At 36.9% G+C, this 22974-nt stretch overlaps 1 protein-coding gene across 1 annotated transcript in view; it reads right to left on the bottom strand.

The window, feature by feature from the left end:
- Positions 1-22974, bottom strand: part of GRID2 (glutamate ionotropic receptor delta type subunit 2) — a 1225688-nt gene that overhangs the window by 218882 nt on the left and 983832 nt on the right. Inside the window, exon 15 of the mRNA XM_006084662.3 lies at positions 15297-15492. Coding sequence (XP_006084724.1) covers positions 15297-15492 — 196 coding nt within the window. The remainder of the gene's footprint in view (positions 1-15296; positions 15493-22974) is intronic.

Here is a 22974-nt window from a genome sequence, read left to right as displayed (position 1 = left end):
ACTAATCCTGAATTCTCTTTATTTTTTTCTATATATTTATCTTATATTCTTCCCCTTTAAGGTGAGTACAACTTACGTGCTATATTTAGGGACATTTACCTAGTAATTTCTCAGGATCATGACTAGGCCTCAGGGCTGATTAATGGGGAATCTTAGCTTCAAACTCTATTTCATAACTCTCTAAACTTATAGCTAATGTGCTATTTTGGACTCTTAAAGAAAAATAAATATCTAATAAAACACTGATTGGATATTGTCAGAGATTAACAGGTAAATTGTACCTTTCAGAATATAATAATATTGATAAAATTTGTAACTAATTCTAACCAGGAAGAAATAAGTTTAACTATTGAAAAATAAAAAGAATTCAGAATCAACCTTCCATAACCATATTATGTTGTAATATTCAGCACAAATTATACAATCTGGCAATAATCACATTTGTATATAAAATAGACACATGGTATACACAGCATATATCATTGATTAACATCAATATTGGCAGATTTGTTCATCTGCTTATCTTAATATATTTTTAACCTAATATAATCTTTCAAACTTAAAGATTAAGAATATTCAACAAAGACTCTGTGTCTATTTGGCTTCATGCCTTTCATCTCTCCTATTTTTCTTTCTTCTTTCTTTCCTATCTTGTTTTCTGTTTCCTTTCCAGGGCCTAGACTACATTGAGGTGAATAAAGCATTTGGCCAAAAAATTGAAGGGAATTTAAAAAATTCAGTAATCAAGGTAAATAATATTTTAATGCAGTATTTAAAAGAACTGAAATAAAAAGTCCATGATTAATAAAATTTTTAATAAAGACTGATTCTTCCAATGCCATATGGAGCCATGTGTATATATAATGGTTACTGATGTTTGTGGCATCCCCTTCTATTGTTTGTGGCTCCCCCTTCTATTATGTACCTGAGGTGAGTGTCCACTTGCTTGACCAGAGCCTGGACCTTCTATGTCCCTCCTTCCTTGCTTCCCAGCCTTCTAGACAAAAGTATAGAGCAACAACATACAATTGATCATTTTACCAATGTAAATACACACAATTGCACATCAACTTCCTCTAATGAAGGTAACAGGTCTCTGTTAAATAAACACACAAAATGAGACTGAGGTCATTTGTTTGAAGTGTGTTGAGACCTATTCTACTCATAATACAAAGTATTTTACTGACATACTTTTGATATAGTGAATAAGTTGTACCATTCAGAATATAATAAAACTAGAGGCCCAATGCACAAAAATTTGTGCACTAGGGGGTGGGGGTGGTGGTCCTTCAGCCCGGCCTGTGCCCTCTCGCAGTCTGGGACCCCTCAGGGGATGTCCACCTTCTGGCTTAGGCCCACTCCCTGGGGATTGGGCCTAAGCTGGCAGTCAGACATCCCTCTGGCATTCCAGGAGCCCTTGGGGGATGTCCACTTGCCAGCGGGGAGCAGGCCTAAGCTGCAGTCGGACATCCTTAGCGCTGCTGAGGAGGTGGGAGAGGCTCCTACCACCACTGCTGTGCTGGCAGCCATCAGCCTGGCTTGTGGCTGAGCAGAGCTCCCCCTGTGCACTGACCACCAGGGGGCAGCTCCTGCATTGAGCATCTGCCCCCTGGTGGTCAGTGTGTGTCATAGTGACCAGTCATTCCCAGTGGTTCTGCTGTTAGGGTCAATTTGCATATTACCCTTTTATTATATAGGATACAAAAAATAATAATTCTCTACTAGGACCAATTTGGGTGTGAATTCATGAGTAAGCTGAGATTGAGTGCTGTCAAATAAGATTTTAGTCATCCAAGTTGGAAAGAAAGATTGATTCAAGCTAGAAACTGTTATTTAATTTCCTTCATTAGAGATTGAGATGCTGTAGAGAAATAGGGATAAACTGATAAATCAGGCATGGATCCTGACCTAAGTAGTATACCATATAGCAGGATAGCTGGATACAATTATGATATTAAGAAGAAACAGCCTGGCCTGTGTAGCTCAGTGGCTGAGCATCAACCCATGAACTAAGAGGTCACTGGTTTGATTCCTCGTCAGGGTACATGCCCAGGTTTTGGGCTTGATCCCCTGAAGGGGTTGTGTAGGAAGCAGCTGATCAGATGTTTCTCTCTCCTTGATGTTTCTATCTCTTTACCCATCTCCCTTCCTCTCTCTCCAAAATCAATAAAAACATATTCATAAAAAGAAGAATCAATATCTGCACATGGATAAATGATCAAGATTAATACATTATTCATAAATTATTATTAATGGAGGTAGAAAATATTTTAGGCAAGAGAACCAGGAATGATTTCATAGTAACAACTGAGATAGACCTTGAAAATGAATAGCCAGTGGACAAAAAAAATGCAGTGGGAGGAGTGGATTCATGATGGAAGAAAAGAAATGAACAATACCTGACATGTAAGAATATTGAAAATATAAGAGAAAGTCAGTAAAACTTAGTTGGCTTGGAAAATAAGGTACGTGAAATGTAAAAAGAAAAAGACACCTATGTGAATGCCTAGCACAGAATAGGAGTTCAGTAAAAATTTTTGAATGAAAATAATGAACAAATAAATAAATGAAAATTAAAAGAAAGGACAATGCCAAACTGTAGAGACCTTTGAATGCCTGAATAAACAAATTACACTTGAGATAAAGTGGAGCACTTAAAGATCTCTGAGCAAAGATGGATAACTATGAGAACTATTCTGAGGGAAGATTAATATGTGGGAGGAGGCCAATCAGTTAAGTTATTTCTATAGTCCAGGAGGGTAGTAATAGTGACATGAATTACTAAATTGGAAGTAGAAAAGAAAAGAAGAGAATGAATGGGAGAGATGCTGCAGAGGCAGGATTGATAGCTAAAGCAATGAATTGACTCTGGTAAGAAAGATGAAAGCAATGAAAAAGACTCCTCAATTTCCAGCCTGGACGACAGAAGGGTATTGGTGCTTTTAGTAGAAATAAAGAACACAGAAAGATAAGCATCGACTTGCAAAGGAAGATAATTAGTTCAGTTGTAGACATGAAGCTGGCAGGGGCCTTGGCAGGGCATCCAGGTAGAGATGTACAGCAAGTAGATAAGTGTTGTCTAGTTCCTAAAAATTAAAATGCCATCACAAGAGAGAAGCAACATTTGCCACTTGATGTGCCCTCACTTCACCTCTGCTTTCTGATTAATTGCATGTAAAGAGCAAAGATAGCGAAGGTTTTGTTCCTTTGTGTTAAAGCATTCAAGAAAATTAAGAAAATTATTAAGAAGCCTGGTAGCATCCGTTAAAGTGATAAAAAGATTTTAGATTATTAGGATGTACCCAGAGCTCTGGATACCTAAAGCCTCTGCTTGAACGACAACAGAATGATGTGAGTGGCTTGCTTGGACTTAACTATAGCTGGGGCCACTGGTTCTCAAACTTTAGCTGCATCAGAATTGTCTGAAGAGCTTGTTAATATAGAATTTCCATCCCCATCAGAAGAGTCTTTGACAAGCTAGTTCTAGAGTGGTATCTAAGAATGTGCATTTCTCATAAGTTCCCAAGTGGTGTCAATGCTGGTCCCGAGCCCACACTTTGGAGATAATTGATCTAGAACAAGGGTTTTCAAATAACATGCAGAAGAGGTAATCTCAGAAGATAATCTGTGAACAATCTTCATCAGGAACACCTGAATTGCTTATTAAAAATTTAATTCTTGTGATATCATCCCAGACTCAGTGAATCTTAATATCTGGGTTCAGAGTTTGGAAATAAGCATTTTGTGCAGCCTTTGTAATAATTCTTAGTACCTTCTACAGTTTGAGGATGAGTCAAATTGTGATGTGAATTTTAGGTAGCTTTGGGAAGACACTAGAGACTTAAATTCTACAGTTGTGGTAGAGAAAGCAAATGACCAGGAGTTAAAGACATGTAGGTTGTAGTCATAAATCTTGACACTAATTTGCAGTGTGGCCTTAAATAAATTACCTAATCTTTTTAGGTATAATTTCCTCATCAATAAAATAAAATGATTAAACTGGGAGATCTTCACATTTCTTTTCAGCTCTATGACTGTGATGAATCTGCTAATGGTCAGAAACAAGTATTCCCAGAGAGTTTAGGAGAACCAACACTTTTCAATTGTGTGGGTCAGAATGGCATGGGTTTTGTTTTTGTTTTATTAAATTATACAGCCCTCTCTCCCCATTCTGATTTGCCTCTGTTGCTGGATATAAGTTGTTAGTTTATTGGTCTCTTCTATCTTTGAGAATCACTATCGGGTGAGCCATTTTGGAGGTGTGGATTGACTACCCAACACAATCTAATTTCTACTGGAGTAAATGATGGGAAATTATAGTGATTCAAGTTTGTTAGCCACGTAGTGCTTCTTGAAATGAGTATTAAAATAGAATTTAAGTGTATATGTTCCATCAGAATGGCTACTATACAAATCAAACCAAAGAAGTGATGGTGAGGATGTGGAAAGTTGGTGGGTATGTGAAATGGGGCAACCACTATAGAAGACAGTATACAGTTCCTCAAAAAATTAAAGCTAAAACTGCCATATGATCCAGCAATTCCACTTCTGGATATATACCTCACAGAATTGAAAGAAGAGACTCAAACATATTTGTAGCAGCATTATTCACAATAATTAAAGGGGAATTGGGTTCAGAAGTTGAGAACATCACAATAAAGCACTGACTACATAAATCAGAGTAAGAGGAGAGGGAAGGCCTTTGGAGAAATATAAAAGGACAACCAGGGGCAGGACTCACAGGAATGCCAATGAAACTTACACAGGCTCCTAATTCTCTTCCTGAGGGAAGGAGAATTTCATCAGAAACTAAAAATTCAACGTGTTTGTTATTAAGGTGTATAGCTTAATGTAATGGGAACAAATACATAGGCATGAAGTCCAATATCTTAACTAGGAATGTCCATAAAAGAATGTTTCAAAAACTCTGAGCCTTTTCAGTATATATCTTTCACTAGGGAACTAAGTTTTATAAAATTCTTATTTACATTAATAGTCCTAGGGATAAAAAGGAAGACAGCAAACAGTGGACAGCTTACAGGCATATTTACAAAACCATTTAACTTCTCCCAGTTTTCGCAAAGTAAATGCTGCCCCTTGAAATCACAGGCTGGCAAGAGAAATGTTGTCTTATAAAGCGTACCCTTGGGCCTTACCAAGATTTATATTAAGACCTGATAAAATTGTGTTTGCTTGCCAGTGCATCGACTTAACTGACAGTGTACATGTAGATGTGGGCATGGATTGGAATGGAAAAGCCTGATGGGTTAGAGGTAGAGTTACACAAAATACAAAGTACTGTGGTCGACATTTTAAAAAAGAGGTATTAAGAGTGGTAATGACAAGCTAATAGAAAAAGGAGCAAAAGGAATAATTTAGCAAAATAGAAATGACATGCAAAAACCAATAAGCATTTGAAAAAAATGTTCAATGTTATTAACAATCAGAAAAGTAAAAATAAGATACTTTTCATTTCTCATTTTGGAACAAACGAAAAAAGAGTAAAACCATTAAATTCTGGCAATTTCTGGAAAGAAAGTGGGAAAACAAAACTCTCTTATTGTATTGATAGAAGTAGAAATAGGTACACTATTTTTAGAGACTATTCTGTGAGTGGTTATTACATTTGAAAATTTACATGCTCCTTAACTGACAATCCTACTTTTAGGACTATAATTATAACATATATGTATATGTTTATCATAGCTGCTTTTAGGAGAAAATATATAAAACATTCAAAGTGTTCATCAACAGCAATAATTTGATAAATTATAGTAATTCATACAATATTTTGAAGGTATCAAATGATGTATAAACATGTATGCAAACCTCAAAGCTTTTATAACAGAAATTGAAAAGAGAAAGGCAAAAAAACACATTTCATTAAAAAAAGTCAAAATGGAAACCAAACAAAAACACTCTATGGACATGCATGCCTATTCAATATAGGAAAAAGTCATGAAGCTACACCACAGAGGTTGCTTTTAAAGGTAAACTGAATGGGTAGAGTGAGCCAATTTTAAAATTATAGTGGAATTACATATTTTACTTTTCTGCTCTAACAGAAAATTTTAAATATGTATATGCACTTTCAACCTTGGAAAGTAAATTTGAGAGTCAGACCTAACTAGATGATACATGGCCCAGTAGGAGTTTTGATCCACAGGCACAAACTGTACCTCCCACTCCCTTCACTTTATTATAGCACTGTGATGGTTATAATTTTATGTGTCAACTTGACTGAGCCATGGGATGCCCAGATATTTGATTAAACACTTTTTCTGGGGATGTCTATTAGTGTATCTCTGAAAGAGATTAGGATTTGAATTGGTGGATTGAGTGAAGCAGATGGCCCTCCCCAATGTGGGTGGGCATTATCTAAGCCTCAGAGGGTTGGAATAGAACAAAGTGGAGGCAGTTTGAATTCTCTCTGCCTGACTGATTGAGCTGGGACATTGGTCTGCTCCTGCCCTTCAACTGAAATTTACACCATCAGTGTTCCTGTTCTCAGGCCTTCAGGCTCGGACTAGAATTTACACCATTGGCTTTCCCAAGTCTCCAGGTTATAGACTGCAGATTGTGGGACTTCTCAGCCTCCATAAGCTTTTGAGCCAATTCCTTATAATAAATCTCATTGTGTGTGTGTGTGTGTGTGTGTGTGTGTGTGTATTACATATATATAGGTTATAGATATTTATCATTATATATAAAACTGTATTATATATAGGATATATAATTTATAATATATATGTACACACACACATCTCCTATTGTTCGTATTTCTCTAGAAAACCCTCATACAACCACCTAATATCAAACTGTAATTGGTTTTTGTTTCCTGCATGGTACTGTTCTGCTCACCTTTGTGCTTTTTTCCTTTTTTTTTCCAGGCTGTCTCTTACCTCTCCCACTTAGTCCTATCTCTCTTTTATTTAATTAAATCCTTACTTCTTCTAGAAAGCCTTTGTGATCTGAATAGCCTCATCCCTGAGGTTATGCTTAGTCGACTTTCTGTTTTCTCATATTACCTTTTAACCTTGTACATCTTTCTCTGGGTAGTTTTATTCTGCATTTTACTGTCCAGCTAGACTAATCCATCTCAGCATCCTCTGTGCCTAACATAGTTTCTGGTACTCAGCAGCCTTTGAATTAAAAAAAAAGTTTGTTGATTAAAGGATGAGTGACTGAATAGATGAATTGGAATTGAGTGTAACTAATTAAAGGAAGAATTGGAGAAAGTCTGGCTTTCATCATGGATTAAATCACTATATAAAAAAAGCAATTTAAAAATACATGCTCTGCCAATAGTGGGTATCTTTATAATAGTAGGCAATATATAAATGTATACATATATATGTTCTATAAATTAAAGTGAAAATTATAAAGTAGTGTCACATTATGTTTATAAAGATATATGTATATACCCCCTGGGCATCTAAAAAAATCCTGTTTATAGTTTGCTTTGTGTTCTATAAGACCTGACATATTCTAACTCAACATAAAATGCTCATGACTGCGTAAGCAATGTATGGTTTTAGGGTTCTCCTTTCCTCTTTGGGAAATATCTAATAAAGACTAATTTTAAGACGTCTATGAAGGTTATTGGGAAAAAGAAGTTATTAGAAATTATTTTTAAAAACACTTAACCCCAGGCATTAAAAATGCATTGGCAGGGCTGCTGGAAATGATGTCTATGTGTTTTGTTTTTTTTCCCCACTGGTACAGAAAGAATAGCGGTATTCACTGTATGATAACTCATAGACCTAAAAGCTCTGTTTCCTAAAGATCCAAAAATGTGCCAGTGGTATCTGAGCTCCCAAACGCAGGTAAAGTGCTAAAGTGAATCATATATTTTTGAAGTTCTTTGGAAAAAGGATAGCTATAGCATTGCTACCTCTAAGCCCAGGGGTATGACAGCCCAGGCCTCTTGGCATTTTCATAGACCCAAAGCTGTGGAGTATTTTGTCTTGTTTTCCCCCAACTTGTGTTCAGTCTAATCATTCATTTCTGTAATAAAGGCCTAACGCTGATTGTAAGGTTTTGTACCTATCAGCATATTACCAAGTCACTTACTGAAGCTCAAGTGAGCTCTTACCCTCTCTCTGTTGCTAGTTCATGAATTTTCATCCACTTTGGCATTTTCACTCAAAATAAAATGACGCTAGAGAGCTCTAGGAGGAAGAGGAAAGGAACAACCAGAGAAGTATATGGCCAGTGTAGTTCATGGGTTTGGGGCACAGAAGACCAGGAACAACTATATGTAAAACTTGGTAATACTCGAAATTTGTTTTCTACTCAATCTTTTTTTTAAAAAAGTAACTTGGTTCTCCCTTACCTCATCCTTAGCTGTGAGAAGCAATGCCCTTCAATCTCTCAGCTGCTGGGAAGACAGGTCTCAGCCAGGCCTTCACCTGCCACTGTCAGTATGCCCCTGTGAGATGTTCACCCCCTGTCACCCTACACTCACCACCTGGTAAGTGTGCCTACAGTCTAAAGCCCATATTGGCTCTAGATCCCTGAATGCCTGTCATCATAAAAAATCCAAAACTTCTAGGTCAGTCCTCATTTCTTACTGATTTGGAACTACAGATCTCCTGGTTTTGAACAAGTTTCCCATTCCTCTCCAACTATCTACACTCTTCCACTCTGCTCTGTGGAACTATCATCACCATGAACCCTATTATCTAGGGAGATCTTAAAATTTATTGCTGTGATGGGAATGATCTTGAAAGTGAAAGAGAATTAGAGATTCTAGGACCAATTCTAACATGTGGTATTGGGGGCAGTCCCACACCAATAATTCTCAGACACCAGCCAGGTATCCTACACTTCAATTCTGACATTATCTATAGGAGATAGTGTCAGATTTCACAGATTAAGGGTTCAGAAGATAAATGCAAGTCCAGGTTGTTACCTGTGCTGCTTACTGACTGGCTATAGATTGGAGATTCCAATGACCTTCTCCTTGGGTTCAATTAATTTGCTAGAGTGGTTCACAGACCTCAGAGAAACAGTTTACTTGCTAAATTCTTATAAAAGGATATAACTCAGAAACAGAAAAATGGAAGAGATGTATAGGTAAGACTATGGGGAAAGGCATGGATCTTCCATGCTCTCTTAGAGTGTGCTGCTCTCCTCACCCCTGCATGTGTGTATCAACTTGGAAGCTGTCAGGTTGGGGTTTTATGGAGGCTCCATTACACAGGCATGAATGATTAAATCATTGGCCATCCATGATGGTACTCTCCATGCCTTTCCCCTCCCAGGAGCTGGGGGTAAGTCTAAAAGTTCCAATCCTCCAATCACATGGTTGGTTTCCCTGCCAAGCAGCTCTATTCTTAGATTCAGTCCAAAGCACCTCATTAACATAATAAAAGACACCTTCATAACTCTCCTCATTTAGAAAATTCCAAGGGTTTTAGGAGCTCTGTGCCAGAAACAGGAGGAAGACCAAATAAATATTTTTTATAAATCACAATATCACAGGGATTCTATTAATAATGGTGGGGCACCTGGCAAAATTGAGACTTCCCAACAAGGCTTATGGTCACTCTGCATATAATATGCTTCTCTTCTATGGATGCCAATTACTTGTCTTAAGTGCTGTCTATTTTTTCTCTTCTACAACTTTCTTACCACAGAGGCTGGATAAAGAGTAGTTGTCCTCATTTACCCTTGAACTACTTCTAGACCCTTGTCTCTATAAAGTCTTCTAGCTTTGAAGGCCAGGCTATCAGACTATATTTATAACCTGCTACTCATTCTTACTGCCGTCATCTGCTGACTCTGTCACTCCTCCAACATCGCTTGAAGATTTTATCATTTGGCCCTCTGTCACTATCTCAAATACTAGTTCTACGGATATTTTGGTGATTTGATTATTCACATAGACATTCCATTCCAGTACTGGGTTTCTCAGTCTCTTGGCTTTCTCTTTTCCAAAGATTGTGTCTTTTCTCCTACCTCAGCCACCCACTCCCATGTCATATTCCCAATACCAACACTCTCTATACCATCTCAATTTCAAATGTGTCATCACAGAACCAACTTCATATTTTTCCAATCCAGTTCTGCCCTTCTGGTTCATGACTCAAATTCTTGAGTTCCATCCAGACCTACAGTTCATTGTTCATGCCATTCTCAATCTCCTTAGGTCATTACTTTCCTCTTATACGGCTCAGATTTCATTGTCCCAGGGGTCTTTAGCTATATTTCTTCCCTAGATACACACTCATCCTTGGTGATATCATTGAGTCTTATGACTTTAAATACGAAGTCTATGCTAATAATTACCGAATTATCTCCATCTAGAACTCTTTCCTGAATACCCAACTCATATATGCATCAGCTTTCTTGCCATCTCTGCCTGGATAAATAATAAGCATTTTATATTACTATCATGCCAAAGGCAAATTTTCATTTGGCTTCTCAAATCTTCTTTTCCTATAGTTTTTTCAATCTTTCAAAATAAATAAATAAATAAATAAATAGGCAACCTACTTTAACTTGCTTTAAAAAACTTATATTTTGGATGTTAATAACTTTTAGTGCTCATACTAGACTTTACGGGGCTTTGCTATTCATAATTATTTTTTGAAAAGAATTTTTAATAACTATTTAAAAGCAATTGATTTTTTATTGGTCTATTTTCCAGATTTATGCATGATTTGATTATAAACTCTATCTCATGTAAATGTGCATTTTTATGACCATGGTGGGTTAGTTTGTGGAGTTTCTTCCCTCAGTGAGGGTCTGCATTCTAGAGCTTCCAATATTAAGCATTTATCTTCGTATGTTTACTTATTCTAGTCTCTTATGAAAGAAATGACAACTTAAAAAAATGACAGCTTCATTCTTCCAACTATTTAAGCCAAAGACACTAGATTCATCTTTAACTTTTCTTTTTCATACCCCATATGCAAAATGTTAGAATATTTTGTTAGAGCTACCTTCAAAAGACGTTCAAATTCAATTACTTCTCACCAATTGCACCATATAACCGCTCTGGTCCACCCACCATTGTGTCTCACATGGATTATAGCAGTGGCCTCCTCGCTGGTCTCCCTGCTTCCAGTCTTGGCTTTCATTTCAATCCTCCAGGATTAGAGCTGGCCCTGAAGCCCAGTGGCTTGGGTGGAGCCTTGATGCGCATCTGAACTTTGCCAGCTCCCTTTTCCACATACTGTTCTGGGACTTAAGTAGATGAGCGATGTTGCAAATCGATCTTTCTGGTTGAATACTGCTGCTGCCACCACCACCTATTTCCCTGTTGCCATAGTATCCTTCAGAGTCCCCCCCCCCCACATTTAACTACATAGTCTGAAGAATTATTTACTTAACATTGGGGTCCTCTAGCTAGAGCAGAAGTTATAATCCTACCAATTCAGCTTTCCTTTTCTTCCCTAGTAGTCTTTATTGCTGAAGTTCTGGAATAATTTGTTCCTCATCATCTGAATTATAACAGTTTATCAGGAAATGATAGTGCCTTCTTAATAACCAGAGACTTCTCTATTTCAGTGCTATACACAGATACATCATTCCTAGTCAGATCCTTACCTGTGACTTAGAATTTTTCTATCTATTCTCAGAAATTACCTGCCTCATATCCCACTTCCTCCTAAAATAATCTGATAGATCAAATCTCCATCAATGTGCTAATGCTAATAGTTTAAAATTATAATATTCTAAGATGTATTTGGATTTTAACAGAGACTGATTTTCAATGGTGTAATTTCAGAATTGCTGTCATTATATTGGCCTCCTAACTGGTTTCCATATTCTACATCAACACCTTCTGTTTTTCTCAATACAATTTACTGAAATATTAATTAGATCATGTTATTCTTTTCAAAACTTCCTACGTTTCATGTATTACACAGAGTAAAAGCCCACTTAATATGTTCTGCACAGTATATATTCTCAGACTTTAGCATGCTTATGAATCTTGTTAGAATGAAATTCACATTCAGAAGAGCTGAGATGAGACCTAAGAGTCTGCATTCCAACAAGTGATGTTGATGCAGGTAGCTCCCAGGACTATGCTGTAATAGAATTCTATATGATTTGCCTTCTCCCTACCACCTGGCCCTCTACCTCTCTGACTTTGTTACACTTCTGATATTATCCCTTATTCCTGAAGCTACACTGGTCTCTCTCATAGTTAACTATCCAGACATGCCCCCACCTAGGACCTTTTCATTGGCTGACCCCTCTGTCTGGAAATACTTCAAATTCACCAAGATCTCTCTCTTTCTCTCCCTCTCCCTCACTCCCTTTCTTCCCCACCTGCTTCAAGTTTTTATTCCAGGGTCACTTTCTTAGTGAAGACTTCCCTTGTCATCTGATTTAATAAAACAGATCATCTTCTCCATGTCCCCGTCTCTTTCTCCTACTCTATTTTTCTCCTTAACACTTATCAGTACTGAAATGTAACATATTTTATTTATCTTATTTATTGTATGTTTTCTTCACTAAACTCCGTGAAGGCATTTTGTTTTCATTTATATTCACTCCAGTGACTAAAATAGTGGCTGACTCATAGTGGGTGCTCAATAAATAATTGTTTAATACATGCATTAAAAATTCAGTTATACTTTTCAAATCCCACTTTTTCTACTTATGCAAAACATCCTGGGAAGAAGAAAGCAAAGGCAAGTTTGTTTTAGTTTAATTAGGCTAGTTTGATTTAGGTGCATGTCTCCCAATAATAACAGATCAGAACTCATTTACTTAATCCTCACTTATATAGGTTTTTTCAGTAAGAGCAGAATAAAGATGTTGGAAAGAATCTGGATCTACCTTCAAATAAGAGAAACTTAATGAGACTAGTAACACAATTAAGAACAAACAGAACCTGAGACATTCATTGGATATATGAAGTTATAATCAGATTGTGAGGATTGCTTTTCACAATGAGGCAGGCTTTCCTGGAAGATAGTTACTGTATACTGTATATATAAATTCCTGGCTAAGATACTGTAGAAGTTTGGTCTTCTGTGGAATATTGACCTCTGAGGTCCCTTCAGCCTGCACAAATTAGAAGTCAATGACAGAGGACAGGACACTGCTGTGTGAGATGTGCAATGCTAGTTGCTTGAGGAAGAATCCACAACCTCGTTTTATGTGTTCTTAATTTCATGAGCTCCCAGTGAGCTTTAGCAGTGAAAAAGTTATTGTTGGTTGGTTGGTTTTATTTTAATAGAAGCTGGGCAAGACCTTGCAAACTACACCAAAATACATTTTATTATTACTACCGCTTCTCTGTCTAGTCAATTATCACCTGTCTGTGATTTTGGTTGAAAGAAATATATATTAAAGCAAATTTCACTTTGATGTTTTCCATTATGAATTCCAAAGGACATTCTTTAATACCCCTCTATAAATTAGAAAACTGAATAAATGTGGTGCAATAAATACTAATAAATACTGTGAGATTTGATTTGCCGTTTTTTAAACTCATAAGTCCTCTTTATTAGCAGACTATCAGGGAACAGAAATCGTTCTCTACTTCTTTTATTGCATTATCTTTTTATTATGTTACAATTTTAAGTTAACCTTAGGACTATTAAATAATAATGTTTTGTAGTTGCAAAATTTATATTCATTCTCAAGAAAACAAATTTATTTTTAATAGTAGACAATTTGAAAAAAATCTATTTAGTATATTTATTGTGGGTTTGAATTCATTCATATCCTATGAGTAACTAGTAAACCCTGAAATGCCTACTCTCCCTTCTCCTTCAGACAACATATAGATCCATTCACCCAAAATAGAAACCCTTTGGGATCCATACCCGGGCCCTGGGAAATGGGGACTAATATAATAAGAGTGAAACAGTTGGAGGCCATTGCTAATATTTCAAGGACATTCACTTCCTTAAAAGCAATGCTTGGAAAGAGGTTTATGTCAGCATCATCAGTTTTTTAAATAATGATGTCAATGTAGTGACTGCAAAAATTACTAGGCTGACTCTAGAGGACCACAGCAATAGCAGTAGCAGACAAATAACATCATTTGAAAAGGCACAGAATAACGCTAAAATCTGTGGCAGAATAACATTTATAGTCATCAAAACATTCTCCAACATAGTATTATTGAGTTTGCTTTTGGACAAGGAACTCAGACATGGGATCCAAACTATTCTGTGTGGAAGGTTACAGAGAAAAAGTGTATACCACCATTGCTGCTGTTAGTGACATCCATTCATGCATTCACTCGCTCATTCATTCATTTGTTCATCCAATGATTTTTATTAACTATCAACCATTGTGATTTCTACTAGGCTAGCCACTGGAACAATCTGAAGCAAAAACCATGCAGTTCTCTCGAGGAGATTGATGAGGCCTGAGAAAGAAAGTGTTACTTTTGTGTACATGTTTATAAACCACAGGCCAGAATAAAAATCAGCTTCCTGCTTTCAACAACAAAGACTGCTTCCTAAGCAACCCCCCCTTTTTTTGTAAAATAACTTCTTAAGTGATAGCTATATAAAAACAAGATCTAAATATTTTCACTGTTGGAAAAAGAAACAGTCATTGGTAGGAATTTTGTTGACAAGATTAACTTTTACTCACAGATAGCTTCACATAATCATAAGTAAAAATAAGGTTTTCATCTAAAAACAAATGCAGAAAAGAAAATACTCTTAGGTGTTTGAAAGGATTGAATAACCTGAATGATATTTGGAATAGGATTTGTAAAAACATCTTCAGTCTCCATGTGTATAAGTCTCTGAGCCTGTTCTGAGCAAAATACCAGCTCCTGTCTTCTAGCTTTGGAATTCACTGGAGACAGATCCGATTGATCAGCGATTTTCAACATTTTTCATCTCATGGCACACAGAAGCTAATTACTAAAATTCTGTGGCACACCAAAAAATACATTTTCCCCCACCTAACAAAAAATAAGGTATGGTTCTAATTCATTCACCCTGGTTACCTATTGTTGTGTTGGCTATTGTCCATTTTTAAAATTTTTTTTTAATTTTTTTTTAACAATCTAAGGGAAATAAGGTCAGTGTCCCTGACTAAATAGTCAGGTATTGCATGTTTTAAAAAAATCTTGTGGCATACTGGTTGAAAATCGCTGCTTTAGACACACATACTACAGAGGTTTTGAATTCCCTCTACTGGTACACTGTCACTTCAAACTCTTCTTTAAATCAACAGAAGCTATAATGCAACTGAAAACTCATGTCAAAGTTAAAATAACTTAAAAAAAGAAGTCAATCCTAACTTACCAATTCTAATACGAGAGACAAAAGGGTAGACTATGAATGAAGAACTATAGCCAGTACCTTTTGAATGCCTGCTTGGGACTCCAGAACATTATTCTCTGATCCATTGCTTCGGTTGATCATCCGCCACATTTGGGAATACATGCTGTCCCTCTCAAAAGGATTCATTCCCTTCATACGCACATGTTCATACACTGCAGAGTCCAGGACCGTGCCGTAAGGAATGTCTGTCTGCTTGGAAAGGTCCTGGAGAGACCTTAATTATTAGGGGAGAAGAGAGACACAAGAAAGAGTACTGAATATTTTCAAGTGGAAATAAAAGAGCAATATATGTGAAAACAGATGCTAAATTGCTCTTCTTAGTTTGTTGTTTCTTAATATTAGAATAAAATATATAAGGAGGATTGCTGTTAGAATGTAAGGCACTATACAAATCATGAAAAGACAAAATTACTTCTGAAAGAAAGTTGAAAATTTCTAGTGGTAAAGCAATGTTTTTTTGTGTGTGAACCTGCACAACAAAATAATAAAATCTAGCAATCCTATCAAAGCAAAGAAATATGAAATTAGATTGCTAGATAATCATTGCATATAGATTGCATATAGTCATTGAGTGTTTTTTTTAATCAATATATTTTAAAGCCTTAAGCCTATGTTCTTTTAGGTGACAAGGGTTAAATAATTTTTATAAAATAACTAGTGGCTCAGTGCATGAATTTGTGTACATTGAAAGGAAAGTAATTAGAAGAAATATTTTAATATTGCCATTTGCCCTTTCTCTTATAATAGAAGTATCAACCCAATTCATGATCGACAATAACAGATCAAAACACACGTGTGCGATTGGCGCCAGCGAGAACTTTATATACATAGGTAAACTTGCTTAATTAGACCTGCTTTCTGATTTAGATAAACTTTTTCCAGCCCAGTGAAGGAACCCAACTTCTCTTTCGGGTAATTGTCAGCAACACAGCAGTAAATATCAACATGAAGCAGATTATTATTGTAGATCATGCAGGGAGAACAAAGGGTAAAATATTTAACTGTAGCAGTGTTTGACTATATTCTGAGCAGTGAGTACACCTGAAATCATTTTCAAGGTCCACCATTTTTTACTTCTTTTCAGTCAGGTCAAGTTTCTAAGCTTTCTAAATCTCTGTTTTCTGGCTAATGAAAAAAAAATAGGATTTCACTGAGTCTCCTATCTACCTAGTCCAGGACTTCTGTGAGGATCAAATGAGATGAGGCATGGGAAAACACTTCACAGATGTTTGCTTAAAGTGTAAAATGTTTCCACCTGGCTATAAAGCAAGTCGTGTTCCTGGGCTGAGAAATCCCAAGGAGGCTAGTTGCTAGGAAGAGGAAGCTGGGTATTGCTACGTGACATCATTACCCGGTGCCCACAGCTACCATTTCCAGGCTTGGTTGGGCTGGACTGTGGGCAGCATTTTGCGCCATGGGGTCTTGTCAGTGTAAGCTGCGATTTGGTGGGCTGTTGCTCTGGGGTGGTGGCGGGGTCTGTGTCCCACTTGGGAGAAGCTGAGTGTTGCTTTGTGGGTTCCAGGTCTGTGGTGCCATTTCTCTGTAAATGGCCAGTGCGCATCAAGGCAGCTCCTGTGTTGAGCATCTGCCCCCTGGTGGTCAGTGCACATCATAGTGACTGAGGGATGGTCGGACACTTAGCATATTAGCTTTTTATATATATAGATTACATTGTGCACAAACAACATGTTTTAAGGTCAAATGTATACTTAAAAATTAGTTTCTTTGATAGTCATTACTTACTAAATGGCTACTGTATACATCCCCAAGCAATTGACATACATTATACTCACACCAATGCCTCATGTTCAGAACTATTTTACCCATTTTACAGATGAGGAAACTTAAGTTGTGAGAATAAAGGACTTGCTCAAAGTGGCATATTTCAGTGAAAGATAGAGAGGATTCAAATGTAGACCTGACTGGCGCCAAAGGCCATAGCATTTCTACTTCAAGATTCTGATTCTTATTTCTCTATTTATTTGCTATATTATTGGTTTTAAGTGTGTGTGTGATAGAGATAAAGAGAGACACATACACACAGAGGCTTCTATTTATATTCAAATGGAACAAAGTCCATGCTTCTAAAAAGCTAAGTATGTTCTTAGCTTTCCTTTTTACAGAACATGCACAATGCTCCTGGATTTTCAAATCAGATGGTATCTACTTTCCGGAGTTATCTCCAAATTGATGATCAATTTCCTCACATTTGAGTTTCAGAGCCACTCTATACTTTTTTAGAGAACCAATTACCACGCTTCTGGAATTCACTGAATGTGTATAGGTGCCCTAGGTGCCCAACTCTAATGACTGCCATTTAAGAAAGAACATGTGTCTTTGGCACACTGCTCAAAATTAGATACTGGCATGTTTCAGGCTCACTAACTTCTGACAATGGGAGCACTATACCACATTTTGAACAAGGATAAATACCCGCAGCTCTCCAACCATGAGCCATGAATCTCATGTTATGTATACCTCTGACCTTTGGGTCTGTTTCTAGATGGAGTTTGCTAATGATTTCCTAGGGGTCTTTGCAACCAACAACAACCAGCATTGGGCAAGGGTATTGGGAATACTCTTGCAGGTCACCAGTTTCCATCATGTGCAAAATTGTGTTGCAAGCAATCGATTATGTGCTGTGTTTGTTAGAGTATTTATACCAATTTCTAATAGGAACATCTAGCAAAATTTAATTTGCATTTTACTGTGTGGTGTGGTTTTTTTTATGTTGTTGCTGTATATCCTTTACTCTATGAAACTACTATGATAATTCCTTTTGGTTCCACACTGTTGCTGCATAAAACAGTGCATGTAAAAACTGCTTTTAAAGGGACTAATTTTCTAAAATAATCTATAACTATTGATATTATTATCCAATTTATAAAAAATAAAATGACAGTATAAATGAACAATTGAAGGCAAAAGCAGAAATATAAGCGAGCTACATGTAGCTAGTGTACAACTCTCTCTCTCTCCCCGTCCTTTCTCTCTCTAAAATCAATAAATAAAATTAAACACACACACACACACACACACACACACACACACACAAACACACACACGCTATGACTGCTTAGTGGTTTCAGCAATCACTCTTGATTATAACTCTCAGGCTTCAATTTGATCATGCTGAGATCATAGTCTAGGAGTGAAAATATTTTATGCTGATGTTTAAATATATAACTGGTTTGCCCAAGTAGTCATAATCTATATATATAAAAGGCTAAGTGACCATCCAACCATCCGACTGGCCAGTAGGTATGATGCACACTGACCACCAGGGGGGAAGTCGCTCAACGCAGGAGCTGCCAAGCTGCGGTGATTTGGCAGCAGCGGTTCTCAGGTGACACACCCTGGAACTAGAGAGGAAGGAGCCTGATTCCAGGGTGCATCACCCGAGAACCACCCTCTTGCAATCCAGAACCCCTCAAGGGATGTCAGAGAGGTGGTTTTGGCCAGATCCCCACAGGCTAGGCTGAGGGACCCCACGTGCTGGAGGGACCCTGCTCACTCTCCAGATGCCCTTTGAGCCATGGTGCCACCCCAGGTGTAGCCGGCCTGCCGAGAGGGACAGCGGGAATTTGGCTCCAGGGTGTGTCCAGCCCATCTTGCCCAGTCCCACCCCTCTGGCCACCTTCTAATTAATTACCTTTCAATGTGCACGAATCAGTGCACTGGGGCACTAGCTGTTCAATAAATTAACACTCCTAATAGCTTTCCATGAAAAAACTTGAAATCAAATGTTGGGATTTTTAATACAATCAGTGTTTCTTAATAACATAGCATCACCTTAAATACTAGTTTTACAACTTTAGTGTATAATACTCTTATAATACAAAGAGTTTAGTTGGTAAAACTGCTTTGTACACAATAAATTTTTAAGGAATATCTTAATATGTTGCCTATGCAAAGAGCTTGATTTGAAAGAAGGAAGTTTATTTTCCAATTTGGAATAGCAGGGCATCTTGTAACTTAGAACAAAGGCATGTTCCCTCTAGCTTCATTTCTGATATCAAGTCAGCTTGCAAATTTGCCTTGAGATATACTTGCAATAAAAATTATAGGTTGTCTGATTCAGTGTCATTTCATTATAGTACACCAAGATAGCAACAAAGGTGACAAATATAAAATGAAGCAAAATGAAGTGAGCTCAAATAGCTTATTACAGAAAGAAAAGACTGTTTTAGGAGCCCAATGCGAGAGTGCCTATTTTAAGTGGTCATTTTGCATTTTCATGCTAATAAGATTTTAGAACAAGATCAGCAGAAATGTTACGGCCTTATGACCCTGAAAGAAATCTAGTGGGTTATTCTAGGAGTGGTAATCCTCAGAAATTATATCTGAAGGTCAACATCTGAGTATATATTATTTAGACATGCCAAGTCATTGTTTTAAAATGCAAAACAATTCTAAGATGATTAATAAGAACCTAACATATAAATTAATTTATCATAGTAAATTCTGACATTTCCTTTTAAACAACTGGCAATGTTTACCCAGCCATAGAAGAAATGGGGGAATCTAGAGCATTATAGAAAAGAGTTAACTGTGGATGTACTCACACTAGACAATTCCATTTCTCAACCTAACCACACAAATCCAAAATATAGTCACATAAAACTCAGTGAACTATATTATTCTTTGCATCTATTGAATCTGAACACCCCTCTCCGAAACCTACATTCCCAGGCATGCACATAGAGCAAAAAATGAATGTTTCTGGCTATACATGGTGAAGGATAAAAGAAAGCAAATGCTTTGCCACTCTAATCAGCCTCATTTTCTCATTTTACTGAAATTCTTCTTTTATTACTCTTAGTGGTGTCCTATATGACTAGCAGCCTGTGTACTAAGCAATACTGAGAGTTGATAGGTAGGTGACATTTGTGTGAACACTACATATAATGAGACACTATGTAAGTCAGGGCACTTCTGTGAAAGTAAATTTTAGGAATTTGAGTGTATCTAAGCTGATTACAAACTCTTTCCATAATAAAGTCTTTCTACTTAAAACCTGTTAAGCATTCAAAATTATGACAGTCTGATATTAGATACACCTGATATCTACAGGTTTGACACTGGTGCATTTAAAAAAATTTTTTCTTTTTCTTTCTCTTCATTTCATTTTTAAACTGAACTTGTTAGTTCAGTTTGTAGAGAAAGACAAATACCATATGATTTCACTCATGTGTGGAATTTAGTGACATTGAGTACATTCTAAAGTTAAGAAGATCTATTATTTGTGAGCTGTGTGATATTAGGTATCCCTGTTAACGTTCCTTTCCTCATCAATAAATGGAGAGAATAACAGTATCCTCCTCAGGGAGTGATGATGAGAAGACCTGTCACATCAGTATTTGATGAAGTTACCTACCCTGTGTGTGTGTATTTTTAAAATCTTTATTGTTGAAAGTATTACATAGGTCCTCCCCTCCCCCTCAGGCCCTTACCATCCCATTGTCTGTGTTCACAGTTTATGCATATATGCATACAATTTACTGGTTGATTTCTTCCCACCCACCCTCCCCAACCCTCCCTCTGAAGTTCAACAGTCTGTTCATGCTTTCATGACTCTGGGTCTGTTTTTGATCATCAGTGTATTTGGTTCATTAGATTCCACATATGAGTGAGATCATGTGATACTTGTCTTTCTCTGACTGGCTTATTTTACTCAGCATAATGCTCTCCAGGTCCATCCCATCTTGCCTGGTGCCCAGTGCTGTTCATTAGTTGCATGCTGGCATGAGTTCTTTCTTTTTTATTGCTGTGCAGTATTCCACTGTGTAAATGTGCCATAGTTTTTTCATCCTTTCATCTGCTGATGAGCACTTAGGCTGCTTCCAAGTCTTAGCTATTGTAAATTGTGCTGTTATGTAAATAGGGGTGAATATATTCTTTCTGATGAGTGTTTCAGGTTTCTTAGGATGCATTCCTAGAAGTGAGATGACTGGGTCAAATGGAAGTTCCATTTTTCATTTTTTTGAGGAAACTCCGTTTTCCACAGTGGCTGCACCAGTCTGCATTCCCACCAGCAGTGCACCAGGGTTTCCTTTTCTCCACAACCTCGCCAACATTTGTCATTGATTGATTTGTTGATGATAGCCATTCTGGCAGGTGTGAAGTGATATCTCATTGTCATTTTTACTTGCATCTTTCAGATGATTAGTGATTTTGAACATTTTTTTTTCATATGTCTCTTGGCCTTCTGTATATCCCCTTTGGAGCAGTATCTATTTAGGTCCTTTGCCCATTTTTTAAATTGGATTGTTTGTCATCCTTTTGTTAAGTTGTATGAGTTCCCTATATATATTTATTTAGAGATTAACCCCTTATCGGATGTATTATTGGCAAATATGTTCTCCCATGTAGTGGGCTCTCTTATTATTTTGATGATGGTTTCTTTTGCTGTGCAGAAGCTTTTTCTTATGATGTGGTCCCATTTACTTATTTTCTCCTTAGTTTCCATTGGTTACCTATTGTTTTTATAAGAAGATTACTATTATAGCAAATCCTCTCCTTATAATGCCCTAGGTAATGATTTCTCATGTGTGTGCTTGTGGATAACCCCTTATAAAAATTGTTGAAGAGGTGATTCATGAATTGAAGTAAACTTAATGTCTCATTTCCTTTCCAAGCACAAGATGGTATAGATACGTGATACTAAATGGCCATAACTTTCTTCATAGCACTCTTTGGGACATTTATATGACTCTGAGTTAATGAAATTTATGTTATAATTAATGTGTTGATAAAAATACATTTCTAAAATTTTCAGCTAGTTAAAAATCTAATGCATATCCCCTCTTCAGTGAACTTTCACTCATATTTTTACCTAGTTTCCTTTAACAAGAGAATAAATCTTACCAATATAAACTTTAAAATAACTTTCATAAACCTCTTCCTCCCTCCCTCCCTCCCTCCTTCCCTCCTACCTTCTCTCCCTCCAACTTGGTTCAGAATTTTCCCCTCACACTCTCTCCCCAGTTTCCTACTCTGGATGCATATTTCAGTATCTGCCAAAGGGCAGATATTGTTGTAGCTCCAGAGCCCTTTAACAACCACATAAAAAGCCTGCCTGGTGCCCAGTGCTGTTCATTAGTTGCAGCAGCTAAGAGCTGTCATAGGTACAGTACAAAGGAGGTTTTACAGCATAAAAGAGTGCTCCACAATTTAAAACTTAAAAGAACAGCTAATATGATGGCAGAATGAGAATTAGTGCTACTGAGACCCAAGAAGCATGCAAAAGTGTTGGAAAATGAAGTGGTCGGGTAAGGTAGGCCAGACACTGAGAGGGACTGCCCAGTGGGACTGCCCAGTGGCAACTGCTTATTCTTTAAAAAATGGGTTTTGAGAATGTAAAGATTTGCGTTTCAGTCTCTGGACAAATTATTTAAACGTCTTCAAACTGCAATTTCTTGAAGTGAAAGAGGGGAAAATAATCTTTTAATAAGGTATCTGGATGTTTGAAGTAGATATTACAAGTAAGCCACTTAGCTTAGTACTTAGCTCTCTGTAAGTGCTCAATGACAGGTAGCTGCATTTATTAAATTTATTATTATTGCTATTACTTTATTCTTATTGTTTTATTACTATCATTACTATTACTTTGTTCTCTATGGTTTCTGGAATTGCCATCTCCTTATTTTCCCACAAATTAGATTCATTCTCAGAGAACCCCTCTTCCTCACCAATG

This window comes from Myotis lucifugus, unplaced genomic scaffold (genome assembly GCF_000147115.1).
Source record: "Myotis lucifugus unplaced genomic scaffold, Myoluc2.0 scaffold_12, whole genome shotgun sequence".
In the NCBI taxonomy this organism is placed as follows: Eukaryota; Metazoa; Chordata; class Mammalia; order Chiroptera; family Vespertilionidae; genus Myotis; species Myotis lucifugus.
This window is presented reverse-complemented; position numbering and strand designations above follow the sequence as displayed.